The sequence below is a fragment of the Corythoichthys intestinalis genome, chromosome 6, assembly GCF_030265065.1.
Source record: "Corythoichthys intestinalis isolate RoL2023-P3 chromosome 6, ASM3026506v1, whole genome shotgun sequence".
Taxonomy (NCBI): domain Eukaryota; kingdom Metazoa; phylum Chordata; class Actinopteri; order Syngnathiformes; family Syngnathidae; genus Corythoichthys; species Corythoichthys intestinalis.
The window spans coordinates 35,743,862-35,760,323 of record NC_080400.1 but is presented as its reverse complement, the minus strand read 5'-3'; the positions used below and the strand labels follow the sequence as shown (position 1 = coordinate 35,760,323).

At 41.4% G+C, this 16,462-nt stretch overlaps 1 protein-coding gene across 1 annotated transcript in view; it reads right to left on the bottom strand.

The window, feature by feature from the left end:
- Positions 1-8,549: 8,549 nt before the first annotated feature.
- Positions 8,550-16,462, bottom strand: part of igsf5b (immunoglobulin superfamily, member 5b) — a 63,624-nt gene continuing 55,711 nt past the window's right edge. The window contains exon 8 of the mRNA XM_057838420.1: positions 8,550-8,943. Coding sequence (XP_057694403.1) covers positions 8,889-8,943 — 55 coding nt within the window. The 3' untranslated portion in view covers positions 8,550-8,888. The remainder of the gene's footprint in view (positions 8,944-16,462) is intronic.

The following is a 16,462-nucleotide window of genomic DNA, read 5'->3' as shown; positions in this document are numbered from 1 at the left end:
TATACAGTACAGTATATTACAACAACACACTTCAGGCCGTTACAACAGAGGATTTCAAGGTAGGCCTACACCTGCAGTCAAGTTTTGAGACAATTCACCATTCAGTAGGAGATCGTGTCTCAAAATGTTTGACCACGGGTGTATTCCAAATGTTATTTTTATTGATTGTATTTTTGTATGTAAAAGACAGAGGTCAATAATTGTTTGCATGTAGACATTACCCACTCTTTATCCATAACAAATACAAAAAATGGATTTCCAGTCATTGTCAAGATGGTGAGTCTCTTCAACACACACAAAGAGAAAACCAGCATCCAGCACATGATTAAACCGCCCCAACAGTTAAATAATGAATTGAAATATGCAGTAGCATGCAGATACCACTACTGTTGTTGTTACAATATGCCATATGACCAAAATGTATGGTTAAGTATGGGAAGTACATAACATTTCTTTCGCCCATAATTACTCCCAGATGTACAGAGAAGCACATTAATGTTATATTGATTTTGTAGTCCATATAACCACCCTCTGCTTTAATCATTGCAATGATTCAGGGAAGGATTTCCACATATCTTTGATACAAATCCCACAGTACAGCAACAAGCTTCAGAGGAGAGTCAGCCTCATTTCCCTTCATATCAGGTAGCTCATTTTGTAAGCCTTGTAGCATTTTATGGCTCAATTGAACATTTCTCATCCTCATGCATTTGATTAAAGCACAACCGTGCAGCGTTCACCACAGGCCCATTCCAAATGGAGCTTTTATATTTCAGTGCTATTCTAAAAAGCTTTGGCTGAAATACTGCAGAAGAATGAGAGAGAAAACTACAGTGGGGCAAATAAGTATTTAGTCAACCACCAATTGTGCATGTTCTCCTACTTGAAAAGATTACAGAGGCCTGTAATTGTCAACATGGGTAAACCTCAACCATGAGAGACAGAATGTGGGGGGGAAAAAAACAGAAAATCACATTGTTTGACTTTTAAAGAATTTATTTCCAAATTAGAGTGGAAAATAAGTATTTGGTCACCTACAAACAAGCAAGATTTATGGCTTTCAAAGAGGTCTAACTTCTTCTAACGAGGTCTAACGAGGCTCCACTCGTTACCTGTATTAATGGCACCTGTTTTAACTCATTATCGGTATAAAAGACACCTGTCCACAAACTCAGTCAGTCACACTCCAAACTCCACTATGCCCAAGACCAAAGAGCTGTCCAAGGACACCAGAGACAAAATTGTAGACCTGCACCAGGCTGGGAAGACTGAATCTGCAATAGGTAAAGCGCTTTGTGTAAAGATATCAACTGTGGGAGCAATTATTAGAAAATGAAAGACATAGAAGACCACTGATAATCTCCCTCGATTTGGGGCTCCATGCAAGATCTCACCCCGTGGCGTCAAAATGATAACAAGAACGGGGAACAAAAATCCCAGAACCACACGGGGGGACCTAGTGAATGACCTACAGAGAGCTGGGAGCACAGTAACAAAGGCTATTATCAGTAACACAATGCGCCGCCAGGGACTCGAATCCTGCACTGCCAGACGTGTCCCCCTGCTGAAGTACACGTCCAGGCCCATCTGCGGTTCGCAACAGAGCATTTGGATGATCCAGAAGAGGACTGGGAGAATGTGTTATGGTCAGATGAAACCAAAATAGAACTTTTTGGTAGAAACACAGGTTCTCGTGTTTGGAGGAGAAAGAATACTGAATTCCATCCGAAGAACACCATACCCACTATGAAGCATGGGGGTGGAAACATCATGCTTTGGGGCTGTTTTTCTGCAAAGGGACAAGGACGACTGAACTGTGTAAAGGAAAGAATGAATGGGGCCATGTATCGAGAGATTTTGAGTGAAAATTTCCTCCTTCTATCAGCAAGGGCATTGAAGATGAGACGTGGCTGGGTCTTTCAGCATGACAATGATCCCAAACACACAGCCAGGGCAAAAAAGGAGTGGCTTCGTAAGAAGCATTTCAAGGTCCTGGAGTGGCCTAGCCAGTCTCCAGATCTCAACCCCATAGAAAATCTGTGGAGGTAGTTGAAAGTCCGTGCTGCTCAACGACAGCCCCAAAACATCACTGCTCTAGAGGAGATCTGCATGGAGGAATGGGTCAAAATTCCAGCAACAGTGTGTGAAAAGCTTGTGAAGAGTTACAGAAAACGTTTGGCCTCCGTTATTGCCAACAAAGGGTACATAACAAAGTATTGAGAGGAACATTTGGTATTTTCCAAATACTTATTTTCCAACATGATTTGCAAATAAATTCTTTAAAAATCAAACAATGTGATTTACTGGGTTTTTTTTTTCCACATTCTCTCATGGTTGAGGTTTACCAATGTTGACAATTACAGGCCTCTCTAATATTTTCAAGTGGGAGAACTTGCACAATTAGTGGTTGACTAAATACTTATTTGCCCAACTGTATGTAATGATACAGGGAATTTGCATGCATGTTTTTTTTGTCAAAAGGCTCTAAGTTTGAAACTTGACTCAAGCCCTCCAGTGTGGCGTTCGCATGTATGCTACGCTTATATTATCTTACTGTGTTATATCACCACTAGCCCTCACAGTTAAAATGGATTGAAAGTCTACTGCCATCACTGGAAGCAAATTAGTTCATGTTTACAACTTATCCATTCATGTGCATTGCTGTGGTTTGCAACGGATTTATGACGGCAGTAGCTTGAATCCGAAACATGTTTTTCAAACATACGCCATTTCCAAATATGAATGTAATACGGTAAATCGGAATAATGCATCAGAACCAATTGTGTTCAACCATGAAGGTGCCACTGTAATTCAGCTTTACTTGTGTTACTCTGTAGGATGTCAGATCTTGAAGACTTTTTGTGTTTAATCTTCTCCTGCACGCAATCACCAGTGGAGAGGCAGCAACATAATGAAATCTCACACTGGGACAAGCTGACAGCTCTGCCTGCCTGTGATCATCTTCATTATGATCCACTGCCACTGAAGCCCCCTCGATTCAGACTCCCTCTGTTTTGGTTGGTGTCATCTCTCCAATGTCATCTCAAAGTTCCTCCTTCTGTCACTCACCTCTTCATTGTTCTTTTCTGCAACAACTCAAAGATATAGTTCACTATCTGCTGTGGTTAAAGTGCATACGACAGGAGAAAAAAAGTCTTGAATAGGATTATTATGTGAATTAGAATCATATTTTGAGACGATTCGACTATATACAACAATTTAGCAAAGCGCAGATGACGAGAAATTCGTCTTTTAATCTGCCGGTTAGCCACGCCTACCATTATAGGGCTCTAGCATCCCCAACAGGTGGATGACGTCAGCGGAGTCACGATTTCATTTGATTTAGTATGCAGCACATTAAGGAGGAATTATTCACAACGAGGAAAACACGACTAAGAGAGCTGCAAAATATCATTGTTTCAGTCTCTCTACTCCAATATTTTTACAGGATATTCTTTTTATCAAAGTATTTTTCTCCAATAGCTAAATAAATGGCTTGAGAAGGACCAGTCAGCCCATTGAGGGGGAATTATTCAGAACGAGGAAAATGCGACGAAGAGAGTCGCAAAATGTCATTGTTTCAGTCTCTCTACTCCAATATTTTTACAGGATATTCTTTTTATCCAAGTATTTTTCCCCAATAGCTAAATAAATGGCTTGAGAAGGACCAGTAAGCCCGTTGAGGGGGAATTATTCAGAACGAGGAAAACGTGACGAAGGGAGCCGCAAAATGTCATTGTTTCAGTCTCTCTACTCCAATATTTTTACAGGATATTCTTTTTATCCAAGTATTTTCCTCAATAGCTAAATAAATGGCTTGAGAAGGACCAGTCAGCCCGTTGAGGGGGAATTATTCAGAACGAGGAAAATGCGACGAAGAAAGCCGCAAAATGTCATTGTTTCAGTCTCTCTACTCCAATATTTTTACAGGATATTCTTTTTATCCAAGTATGTTTCCCCAATAGCTAAATAAATGGCATGGTCGTGACAAATAACAGTCTTGTGCTAAATGGAATATGAAATAATTAAAATGCATTTATTCAAGACGACATGGCAAAATTACTCCATAATGGTCAAAACTGTCGGCTTCACCTTTACTGTTGCACCTCCCGAATGATATTTTATGCCACCTAAATCGGGCTTATGTCTTTTCCCTTCCCCGGCTTCGGAGGATAAAAACAAACCAAGAGGCGTGACAGGAAGCCAACATGCTAACCTGAACTGAGTGATGTTTCAAAGTCTTTGTTGAGTTAATTATCGAGGGTTGATTGAATATTTGCTTGATTGATTGAATATTTGCTTGTGCTCATACATACCTAATACATACATAATACATATTGCCATATTTTTTCTTATTGATATAACCAGTAAATAATTATTGCTTGCTATACTAGGTTGTAGTATAATGTTTTAGTTAGTTCCACCTACATGCTCACACATAGCCAACCAAAATCACATGGGTGTCTCCAGCTTGCTTTCCCCCTCCTTTTAGGGCGGCACCCTTCTGTGTTAGGACAAACCCCTAATAAAAAGAGCAAGGAGGGTTTTTCTTTAGATCAATTTTGGTGACTATACAGCGTAATCTAGCATTTCTCTGTCTAGTCCCTCTTTGCTCTCCTTGGCCAAGAAAACTGAGTGTCTTCTCTCCTTATTTTTGGGTAACTTTACAAATGTCTACCTAAGGGTCTATTTTTGAACTTGACAGTCTTCAAAGCGGAAAATCACACATAACTAGCCCGGATCATTTCACATGACGACTGGGTGGTCGATTGTCTTCGCCGATGGGCAAACCGCCCGGCAGAGAGCAATTTACAGCTCGTTCCCCTGCTACTACGGACAGGAGAGCTCGCCGGAGAGGTTTTTACATCCCCATCCATGATCAAACGTAAGTAGTCCTTTATTTAAAGAAAGTTTGCAGTGTTTACTTTGTATTCGCTGTATTCGCGGCTATTTCTAACTCAATGTCGCAATTTTTGATCGGTCAGAAAATTTGACAGAACACCGGGCACATGACCACAATAAGCCGAATACAGTGCCTTGCAAAAGTATTCGGCCCCCTTGAACCTTGCAACCTTTCGCCACATTTCAGGCTTCAAACATAAAGATATAAAATTTTAATTTTTTGTCAAGAATCAACAACAAGTGGGACACAATCGTGAAGTGGAACAAAATTTATTGGATAATTTAAACTTTTTTAACAAATAAAAAACTGAAAAGTGGGGCGTGCAATATTATTCGGCCCCCTTGCGTTAATACTTTGTAGCACCACCTTTAGCTCCAATTACAGCTGCAAGTCGCTTGGGGTATGTTTCTATCAGTTTTGCACATCGAGAGACTGACATTCGTGCCCATTCTTCCTTGCAAAACAGCTCGAGCTCAGTGAGGTTGGATGGAGAGTGTTTGTGAACAGCAGTCTTCAGCTCTTTCCACAGATTCTCGATTGGATTCAGGTCTGGACTTTGACTTGGCCATTCTAACACCTGGATACGTTTATTTTTGAACCATTCCATTGTAGATTTGGCTTTATGTTTTGTATCATTGTCCTTTTGGAAGATAGATCTCCGTCCCAGTCTCAGGTCTTGTGCAGATACCAACAGGTTTTCTTCCAGAATGTTCCTGTATTTGGCTGCATCCATCTTCCCGTCAATTTTAACCATCTTCCCTGTCCCTGCTGAAGAAAAGCAGGCCCAAACCATGATGCTGCCACCACCATGTTTGACAGTGGAGATGGTGTGTTCAGGGTGATGAGCTGTGTTGCTTTTATGCCAAACATATCGTTTTGCATTGTGGCCAAAAAGTTCAATTTTGGTTTCATCTGACCAGAGCAACTTCATCCACATGTTTGGTGTGTTTCCCAGGTGGCTTGTGGCAAACTTTAAACGAGACTTTTTATGGATATCTCTGAGAAATGGCTTTCTTCTTGCCACTCTTCCATAAAGGCCAGATTTGTGCAGTGTACGACTGATTGTTGTCCTATGTACAGACTCTCCCACCTCAGCTGTAGATGTCTGCAGTTCATCCAGAGTGATCATGGGCCTCTTGGCTGCATCTCTGATCAGTTTTCTCTTGTTTGAGAAGAAAGTTTGGAAGGACGGCCGGGTCTTGGAAGATTTGCAGTGGTCTGATGCTCCTTCCATTTCAATATGATGGCTTGCACAGTGCTCCTAGAGATGTTTAAAGCTTGGGAAATCTTTTTGTATCCAAATCCGGCTTTAAACTTCTCCACAACAGTATCTCGGACCTGCATGGTGTGTTCCTTGGTTTTCATAATGCTCTCTGCACTTTAAACAGACCCCTGAGACTATCACAGAGCAGGTGCATTTATATGGAGACTTGATTACACACATTTGGATTCTATTCATCATCATCGGTCATTTAGGACAACATTGGATCATTCAGAGATCCTCACTGAACTTCTGGAGTGAGTTTGCTGCACTGAAAGTAAAGGGGCCGAATATTATTGCACGCCCCACTTTTCAGTTTTTTATTTGTTAAAAAAAGTTTAAATTATCCAATAAATGTTGTTCCACTTCATGATTGTGTCCCACTTGTTGTTGATTCTTGACAAAAAAATTAAATTTCATATCTTTATGTTTGAAGCCTGAAATGTGGCGAAAGGGTGCAAGATTCAAGGGGGCCGAATACTTTTGCAAGGCACTGTATAGTGCTTTCCCGGCGGGGGGATGTGCGACAAACTGCCGGTGTTGTGCCGAAAAATAGCCGGCCTGCATGCATGTCAGCCACAAAATGCAAGCCACCTACATATTAAAATGATCCCAGTATTTGAGATAATACAAAACACAATGTTTACTCACTTCCTCGTAAGTCCCATGGTCCCACAGTAGTAGGGCTTGTTTTGGCCAATATCCACCGGTGAATGGGAACCTTTTGAAACCCCAAAAAAGGCGCACACACTTCTCCCTCGAACAGCAAGATTTTTCTGCAGGTGTTTGGCTGGCGTGATGTGAAAAATAAACGTATTAATCCGCACAATCAGCTGAATCTTCAGTCCTTCTCATACAACAGTACGGCTATATAGTGAAGAGGACTCCTTCCTCCGTACATGTCACAGCGCCCTCTTTCTCAACACCAGACTGTTGCCGGAAATCACCCTTTTTTATGACGCGGGATTAAAAAAACTAAATAAATATAGCGATCACTTCCACACACATCCAAGCGGTCCATTTCATTCAGGAGCATTAAATACCGCGTGTATTATGAAATAAACATGCTTTTTTGTGTCACAGGCACTTTAAACAATCAAAATGACCAATGTAAACATAGCCAGTGTGAGTAAGACATGATGCAGAGCTGTTCTCCACCACGGATACACAGTACACAAATGTTAAGTTAAATGAATAGCACTTCTAGTTCCTCTTCATGACGTTTAGTAAGATGAATGCAGGAGAGGGGAGAGAAAATAAAATGCTAAGTGCACTGAAATAACAGTCACACAATGATCAAATACAATTACATTATAATGAGAAAGAAACGAGTGACTGAGTGCAATAGCTCAACTTGAAGAAACTTACATTGCTAAATGTGATTGAGTCACTAGGGACATTTTATTTAAAACAAAATGTGTGTGATTGGTCTTCATGCTACGTTCATTCAAAATGCAGATCACCCTATTTTTTAAAAAGAAATCACCACACGTGATTTAGAGGACGAACCAGAACTTTCTGCTTTACAAGCAGAATTCAAAGATCGCCACTAGGTCATTTAAAGCACAGAACTGATGCCAAATGACAAAAAAGGTAAATACAAACTACAAAAAATATATTATGTATGTATGTATGTATGTATGTATTATGTATGTATGTATTTTATTGTGTTTCACCGATACCATTGTCGGACTTCCAATTCCGATACCCAGCAGTGTGGTATCGGCCAATGCCAATGTTTTTGAAAAAACACACATTTTATTTTTATTTTAACACTAAATTGCTGCATTGCCTCGTCAGTGTGAACTAATTGCTATAATGGGTTGGTCAGACAACGCTTAACTCATTAGCCCCTTTCACATATGCCTAATTACCGTTAAAATCCCGGAATTTAAACGGGCAGCCCTTGTATGTGAAAGCAACTCCATTTTCTGACTGACACAGAGATTACGCGAAACAAGGTTGTACCTCAAAGCACAAAACGATGGAGGGATATTTTCAAGGGTTTATTAAATACAAACAAAGATAGACGCGATCGCGGAAACGGGAATAACTCGCAGCCCATCCCTCCTCCCACAGCCCAGCAAAGGAGCCCCCCCCCGTAATCCAGGGTGGTCCCCCGGGCCACCCGCGCACCCATCAACTGGCCTTCAGGGATGGCAAGAAAGGATGCTCCACCAACCCCACATCCACCCCCGCCCGCCCACCCGGCCCACAAGCCACAGCCGCAGCCCCCCAACCGGCACTGCACGCCACGGGACCCCCAGCGGCCCACCAAGCCCAGGGCAGTGTCCCCCGCCAGAGCAGGCCACATCCAGCCGATACACCGGCGCCCAGCCAGCGACCCGGGACGGAGCACAGGGCGGATACCCAGTCAGAGAAGAGAGGGGCGACGCGAGATCGGAGCCCCGACCTGCCCCCACTCCTGCGGCCGGTAGCCCAGGTAGAGGGGAGGCCACGCCCCAGGAGCCATGTCATAGAGAAAAAGTGTGGGACCCACCTACCACCCTATTACTGTGGCTGCCAGGTTCCCAGCTAGCAGGTGATCAATAATTCTAACCTAAGTGTTAGTCAGAGAGCTGATAAGACAACAAAACAAATACACTCAAATACCAGCACAACGTAGGTGATTTCAAAACAAGGGCGGCAGAGGTGTCAAATGGCGCCCAAAAAGTTAATATCTTGGCGCCCTTCTCTTGGATTGCCTGGGCTTAAATACAGTCTTCATGAGCTTGAAATGGCTGCAGTTACGACATCGGGAACGCTCCCACAACCGGCTCTGTAACAAAACACAATATGACAGACAATGTGACAGCTGATGCAAACCAAAAATGACCTAATGTCCGGGATATAAAATCGCGCCATCAGCCCTCCCCTCAAAGAGAGCGCTAGTGGGCAACATGGGACAAGTCTGTGAAAGTATCCAACCCGCGTCATTCCCGGGATATCTCTACTAGAGTTGCCACCTGTTCCTTGAAATAAGGAACGATCCGTAATTGGGAATTAAATGTTGCGTTCCGTATTGAACTAATACGGAATATGTATGAATAGATACATTTCTATGCATTTTAGGAGTTTTGGGGATGTCTCTTTTTTTTCTGCCTGTACGGTTTTGGGCGCAAGGAGGGCGTCCCGTATTTCTTATTTCTGAAAGGTGGCAACCCTGATCTCAACATCCGAGAAAGCAATGACGCTAGTAAATCCCGCATCCCCTTACACGGGAATTTTCCGCGATATGTTTGTGTAAGGGGCAATTGTCTGCCATCAGCGGCGCTAGACGTTCCAATCCATTTAACGTGGAGGGTTGTTCGTTCATTTGCTGTCAGCCCTCCCACTTCAAATGGATTGGACGTCTACTCGTGATAAACTCAAATTCACAGCAGAAAGATGAATGGATGCCACACGAATTCACTTCTATCATCATCTGAGGAAGGGTGAAAAGCGCGCCTCTTTTTCACGGCAGAGTGCGTAGCTGGCGGCCATCTTGGATAGGGCAACCAGCAGTTGGAAACTAGATCTCGAAGAGTACATATTACACAGCAGCGACATGTTATATGTTAATACCGTATTGGCCCGAATATAAGACGGTGTTTTTTGCATTGAAATAAGACTGAAAAAGCGGGGGTCGTCTTATATTCGCGGTCTAGACGTTATACCCATTCACGACGCTAGATGACGCCAGATATCATTGAAGCGATGCTCTGTCACGACAGATCTCAGCTACTCTCAAGTTTAACCAGTTTGCATTATTTTATTGCAATGTTTTTCCTTATTCAGATTTGTTTCAAGACTACAGTTAGTTAGACTTCACTCTGATGATTAAAGCAGTTATTGCAGTTTTGTTGTTTTATCACAATAGATTGGTTTATTTACATTTCAAAAACCAGGAGCCATTCATTTACAAATGTGATTGCACTTAAATTTACATATTTAAATGTTCAGATATTAAGATTTGAATGAGGCAAAACAACAGATGTACTGTAATTATTTTCTGTATAAAAAAATAATCTGGTGTTCAAAAAGTCTTTTTTTCAAACTTGAGTCTTGAAAAAGAGCGGGTTGTCTTATAATCAGGGCCATCTTATATGCTGTATCGGTAACGATACCGATACGAGTATCGGTATCAGAGCAACACTAGTATTTTTTCCCAAGAATTTCAGAGACCTTTTCTTGTGATACCCAGGAACTGTTTCAAACAACTAAATTGTTTACTTTAAGGAATAATAATGGTATATTAGTTTAAAGCTGTGTTTGAAATTGACACGGTGGGCAGTAGCAACAACAGACAAAACAATAAATAGTGGCGTGATGTCATGAAAATATTGCAGCCACACACAGCGTCCCGATTTATAACATCTTCTGTGCAGTAGCAGACAAGTCAAGACAATCCATGTCATGTCTCTTCTGCTACCCCCGCATAGGCTAATTAACAGGAATGTTGCTAGTCAAAGGGAAGTGAGGATCCTCTGTCTGAATGTCTCACACTAGATGAATGTTTTCCAGTCAGAGCAAGAACGCGATGAATGAAGTGAAGTCAATCAGCCTGATTCGCTCAGAGTGAAATTAGTGCTCTTTGCCTGAAAGGGGAGGTTTTGATATACTTCATCATGCCTTGTCTAGGCTCCTGATCAATGCCACTTGCCTTACAGATGTGCAAAGTCATGGAAAAAGAAAATAATGATAGTAACTGAATCCAATGGAAACCAATCTCGCTTATCACTTACATAGGGAAGTAGGTCGGTGCTTTTAAGGTTAATACAGTATGTCCACAATATCTCCAGGGACAAAGAAACATATAAAAGTAATTAACTGTACAGGCAAATTCATTTTTTTTAATGATTTACTTTTAGGTGGGGAAAAATGAATCAATCACTGTTTGTACATTCAAACTACATTTAAAATTTAAAACATTATTCATTGTTTAATGGTGTTTTAGTGTGTATGACACAAAAAAACATGTTTATTTCCTATATCACGCAGTGTTTTATGCTCCTGAATGAAATGGACCGCTTGGATGTGAGTGGAAGCGATCGTTTTATATATTCAATTTTTGAATCCCACGCCATGAAAATGAGTGACTTCCGGCTTCAGTCTCGGGTTTAGGACGAATGTGAATGTGACATCGCCCGGGTCAGCATCTCACAATACAGCATTGATTTATAGCATCCAGATGGACTGCGGATTCAGCTGATTTTGCGGATTGTTTATTTTTCGCATCGCGCCAGCCAAATGGCTGCAGAAAATTGTTGCCGCACCAGGGAGAGGTGTGTGAGCCTTTTTGGGTTTCAAAAGGTTTCCGCTCACCGCGGATATCAGCCAAAACAAGCCCTACTACTGTGGGACCATTGGACTTACGAGGAAGAGTGTAAACATAGTAAGTTGTTTTATGTCAAATACTAGGATCATGGCACATGTTTTAATACAGAGGTGGCTTGCATTTTGTGGCAGATTGTCCACCAAAAATGCTAGTCGGCCGACGGCTTGTCGCACAACCCCCCGCAGAGAGAGCGCTATATTCAGTTTATTGCCCTCTTCGTGTGCCCGGTGTTTGGTCAAATTTTCAACCCGATTAGAAATTGCAACAGTGTTAAAAATGGCCACGAATACAGCGATTACAAAGTAAACACTACAAACCTTCTTTAAATAAAGGATTATTTACTTACGTTTGATCATGGATGTACATGTAGAAAAGTTCCCCTCAGACACACCCTGCCATGTTAGCTGCACAAAAACTGCACACTGGCTTCTTTGGCCAAATCTTTGTAAATAACCGCTAGCTTGCAGTTGCGCTAAGTATACGTGTTCATGCAATTTTAAAAAGTTTTCATCACAACAAACCTGTGTCTTTTTCACGTTTATGCTTCTCTTTTTTTAAAATTCTTTCTAAAATGCGACCCAGAGGGCTTTTGTCTTTTCATGATGTCATCACCGTAACGTCGCTTAACTGCGGTGGCTAAAAATAACACCTTCAGGTAGCACGCTGTTCTGCGGGGGGGTTAGTGAGATTAAAGACTTTGTTAAAATTACTGCATCACAGGAAATAGTGAAATGGGCAGAAGGCACATTAGAAAAATTATTTCATTATTGTTTAAAGACTTATTACGATATGTATTGTTGTTCCTGTGTTTTATTGTCTTGTAAAGTTTTTTGAATACTGCTATCATCAAATATTTAAACATTTTTCTTGACTTCCTTTTGGGGCCCCTAGCATTTGCCTAGCTCGCCTAATAGACCGCACGGGTCTGTTGCCCAGCATCATATTGTAGGCATACAGTTGTGGTCAAAAGTTTACATACACTTGTGAAGAACATAATGTCATGGCTCTCTTGAGTTTCCAGTTATTTCTAGAACTCTGATTTTTCTCCGATAGAATGATTCGAACAGATACTTCTTTGTCACAAAAAACATTCATGAAGTTTGGTTCTTTTATTACTTTATTATGGGTTAACAGAAAAAGTGATCAAATCTGCTGGGTCAAAAATATACATACATGGATCTGAAAAAGCGAATCATTGACTTGAACAAGTCAGGAAAGTCACTTGGAGCCATTTCAAAGCAGCTGCAGGTCCCAAGAGCAACAGTGCAAACAATTGTTTGTAAGTATAAAGTGCACGGCACTGTTTTGTCACTGCCACGATCAGGAAGAAAATGCAAGCTATCACCTGCTGCTGAGAGAAAATTGGTCAGGAGGGTGAAGATTCAACCGAGAATCACCAAAAAGCAGATCTGCCAAGAATTAGAAGCTGCTGGAACACAGGTGTCAGTGTCCACAGTCAAGCGTGTTTTGAATCTCCATGGACTGAGAGGCTGCCGTGCAAGAAGGAAGCCCTTGCTCCAAAGCGGCACCTTAAGGCTCGACTGAAGTTTGCTGCTGATCACATGGACAAAGATAAGACCTTCTGGAGGAAAGTTCTGTTGTCAGACAAAACAAAAATCGAGCTGTTTGGCCACAATGCCCAGCAATATGTTTGGAGGAGAAAAGGTGAGGCCTTTAACCCCAAGTACACCATGCCTACCGTCAAGCACGGTGGTGGTAGTATTATGCTGTGGGGCTGTTTTGCTTCCAATAGAACTAGTGCTTTACAGAGAGTAAATGGGATAGTGAAGAAGGAGGATTACCTTCAAATTCTTCAAGATAACCTAACGTCATCAGCCCGAAGATTGGGTCTTGGGCGCAGTTGGGTGTTCCAACAGGACAATGACCCCAAACACACATCAAAAGTGGTAATGGAATGGCTAAATCAGGCTAGAATTAAGGTTTTCGAATGGCCTTCCCAAAGTTCTGACTTAAACCCCATTGAGAACTTGTGGACAATGCTGAAGAAACAAGTCCATGTCAGAAAGCCATCAAATTTAACTGAACTGCACCAATTCTGTCAAGAGGAGTGGTCAAAGATTCAACCAGAAGCTTGCCAGAAGCTTGTGGATGGCTACCAAAAGCGCCTAATTGAAGTGAAAATGGCCAAGGGACATGTTCCCTAATATTAGCGCTGCTGTATGTATATTTTTGACCCAGCAGATTTGATCTCTTTTTTCTGTTCACCCATAATAAAGTCATAAAAGAACCAAAATTCATGAATGTTTTTTGTGACAAAGAAGTATCTGTTCCTAACACTCTATCAGAGAAAAATCAGAGTTGTAGAAATAACTGGAAACTCAAGAGAGCCATGACATTATGTTCTTCACAAGTGTATGTAAACTTTTGACCACAACTGTAAATAGGAAGGTGAAACTTGAAATTAATTAGTGCATGTTTTGGTTTTATTTCCACAGCTTTTCCTTGGTCCAGAAGAGGTATTGCTCAAGACAACAGAAATGTTTTGGTTTTTTTCCTGGCTAGTATGAATGACTGAATTTGAACTGACATAACACAGTGAGTCACAAACAGAGTGTAGGAAACGGAGAAAGCTTGGGATTGAAAATGCTCCGAGGCAGTGGAATTACTCCGCTCAGCCAGGCAGCAGAATTCGGTCAGTGATGATACCCGTTGCACTGTCGCCAAGGCCACTAAATCAGCTGCGGCAAAGCGAACCACAGGGGGGAAAAGTCTTATATCCAGATTTCTTTTTTTAGCCTCACAATGAACTTCCATTAGTTGTTTACTATGATTAATAGCCTGTGAATCTCCTGTTTCCAACATCATATACATTGTTTCTTGACAGTACAGTTGAATCAAAGATTCTAGCCCAATCACTCTGAATTGCAATTAATGACCCCTATGACCACAAAGCACTGTTTTTTTTCCATTGAGTGCGTGCTTGAAAGTCAAGGCTTGAGATGATGTGCTAAGTTATTCATCTGTGCTGCTGTTCCGCTTCATGCCTGGGAGCCCAAACAAAGCAACGGTCACCTAATTAGCCCTGATCGGGGGTAACAGGCTGCTTTGAATCAAGTCGTTCGCAGTAGAAGTGGCAAACCTTTTATGCACAGGCTGTGTTAGGAACCAATATACATAGAGCTGACAATGCTCTCTCTCTCTTTGTTTGAATGTCTTGTCAGTGGAGAGGCATCCTTAACTAGCAAAACTTTCAGGACGAAATACCTCATCAGACTTTTGTTTCCACCATAGGGTGCATAAGCAGAAGAGTCAGCTTCGTAAATTGTCATCATAGGTGCGTGGGAAAAAATTCATTAGCAAAGACGGGCACCTCGCGGATGATCAACTACCTCAATTTTTCTGTGCTTCTGCAATGAAAATAAAGTCATTTTATTATTTAGCATTTTATCCTAGGAGTAAAACTTGACAGCAAACAGGTGCAAGCTTTCAGTTCAGGTATGGCTGGAAAATAAGACTCCATTTGTGGTTAATAGGGAAAGTTTTGAGCCAGCACAATTCTTCTGTTAGTAATACTTAGTCGTTTTTCCCTCTGTGAGTAAATTATATTATTGATCCATTTCCTTTTGTCTTCAAATATTTGGCCTTTTTTATCATTGCTACATCAAGACAAAAATTTCAAATTTAGGAAGGTGATGTTGCAATAAATACCGTGATTTTTTTTAAAATTTGGGATTATTTTGCATACCTTTTACAGCAGCACTGCGGACCCTAATGAACAGGAAGTGGTAAGGAGTCTATAACAAGCCACTTGAGATGGCATGCTGGACCCCAGAGAGCTATTAGCCAAAGTTTCCATTTTAAACATTGACCAAGAAAAGAGTGTGTTGATGTATTGCTAATTACTCTCAGGAAGTTGTTACAGGGTTTGGGGAACTGCATTCCTTATTCAGAGTCTGACGGTTCGGTTCTGCTTAGGATGTTTCTATTATTCCTGTGCGTTCTGCAGACAACTGCACGACTCCTTCTGATCTGAATCCAATCAAGTTGCAAGTCATTTGGTCTCAAGCAAGTCCCAAGTTTTTCTGTTGTCGGAAAATCGTGACAAGTCGTGTTGAGTGACAACGTTTAGAGTCAAGTTGTGTTGACTCAGAGGATTATGTCAAGTCGAGTTAAGTCACGTGTCAAGTCGTGTCCGAGGTTAAGTCAAGTAGAGTCACAAAGTTATGTTGAGTTGATTGAAGTCAAGTCACAAGCTTATGTCAAATCAAGTCATAGAGTTGCTAAGCCAAGTCGGGTCAAGTCACAAGATTGTCGCGTTGAGTCACTGTCATGGCTGGAGTTAAGTTTTGCTCCGTTTGTGCCCTAGTATTTCTTGTCCATGCGATTACTCATTGATTTTACCCGTTGTGGCTTGCTCCTTGTGTCTTGACCAATCTGCTGCCTCTTGTATCAACCACCTGTGTCTTATTGTCTCGTTACCCCATATCTGTTTTTAAGTTCCCCATGTGCTGTCTGTTCTTGTTGCGTCGTCAATTCATGTGTCTATCCCAGTGTCTATTTCAGTGTCCGATCCCCCCGTTTTCCCGTGCCCTGATCCTGCTTGGTTTTCTCATTCTCAGTGAGTTTTCATGACAGTCTTCTGTTTGCCTGTCTGTTTTTTGGATGTCATTGTCTTTTGTTTTAATTAACTAAGCAATTAAAGCATTTTTTCAGGTCTATCCACCACCTTGCCTCGCCTCCCCGTTTCCCTGCATTTAGGTCCTCCGTGCCCATGCCTCGTCGTGACAGTCACAGGTTAGTCATATATGATTTACTTATTTTTTAATGAGAGAAAACCATATCTTTCCAAAGTCAAAAAAAAAAAAAAAAGACCATGCAGTCTAGTCCGCATCGAATACACTAGATCTATTCCAACTGTTTGATCAATTAGACCTAGTTTAGATGGGAAAATGCCTTTCATAATTGGTAAGCGAAAAGTCCTTATGAAAAACAATAAAAAGCAATTAAATGTGATTTTCAT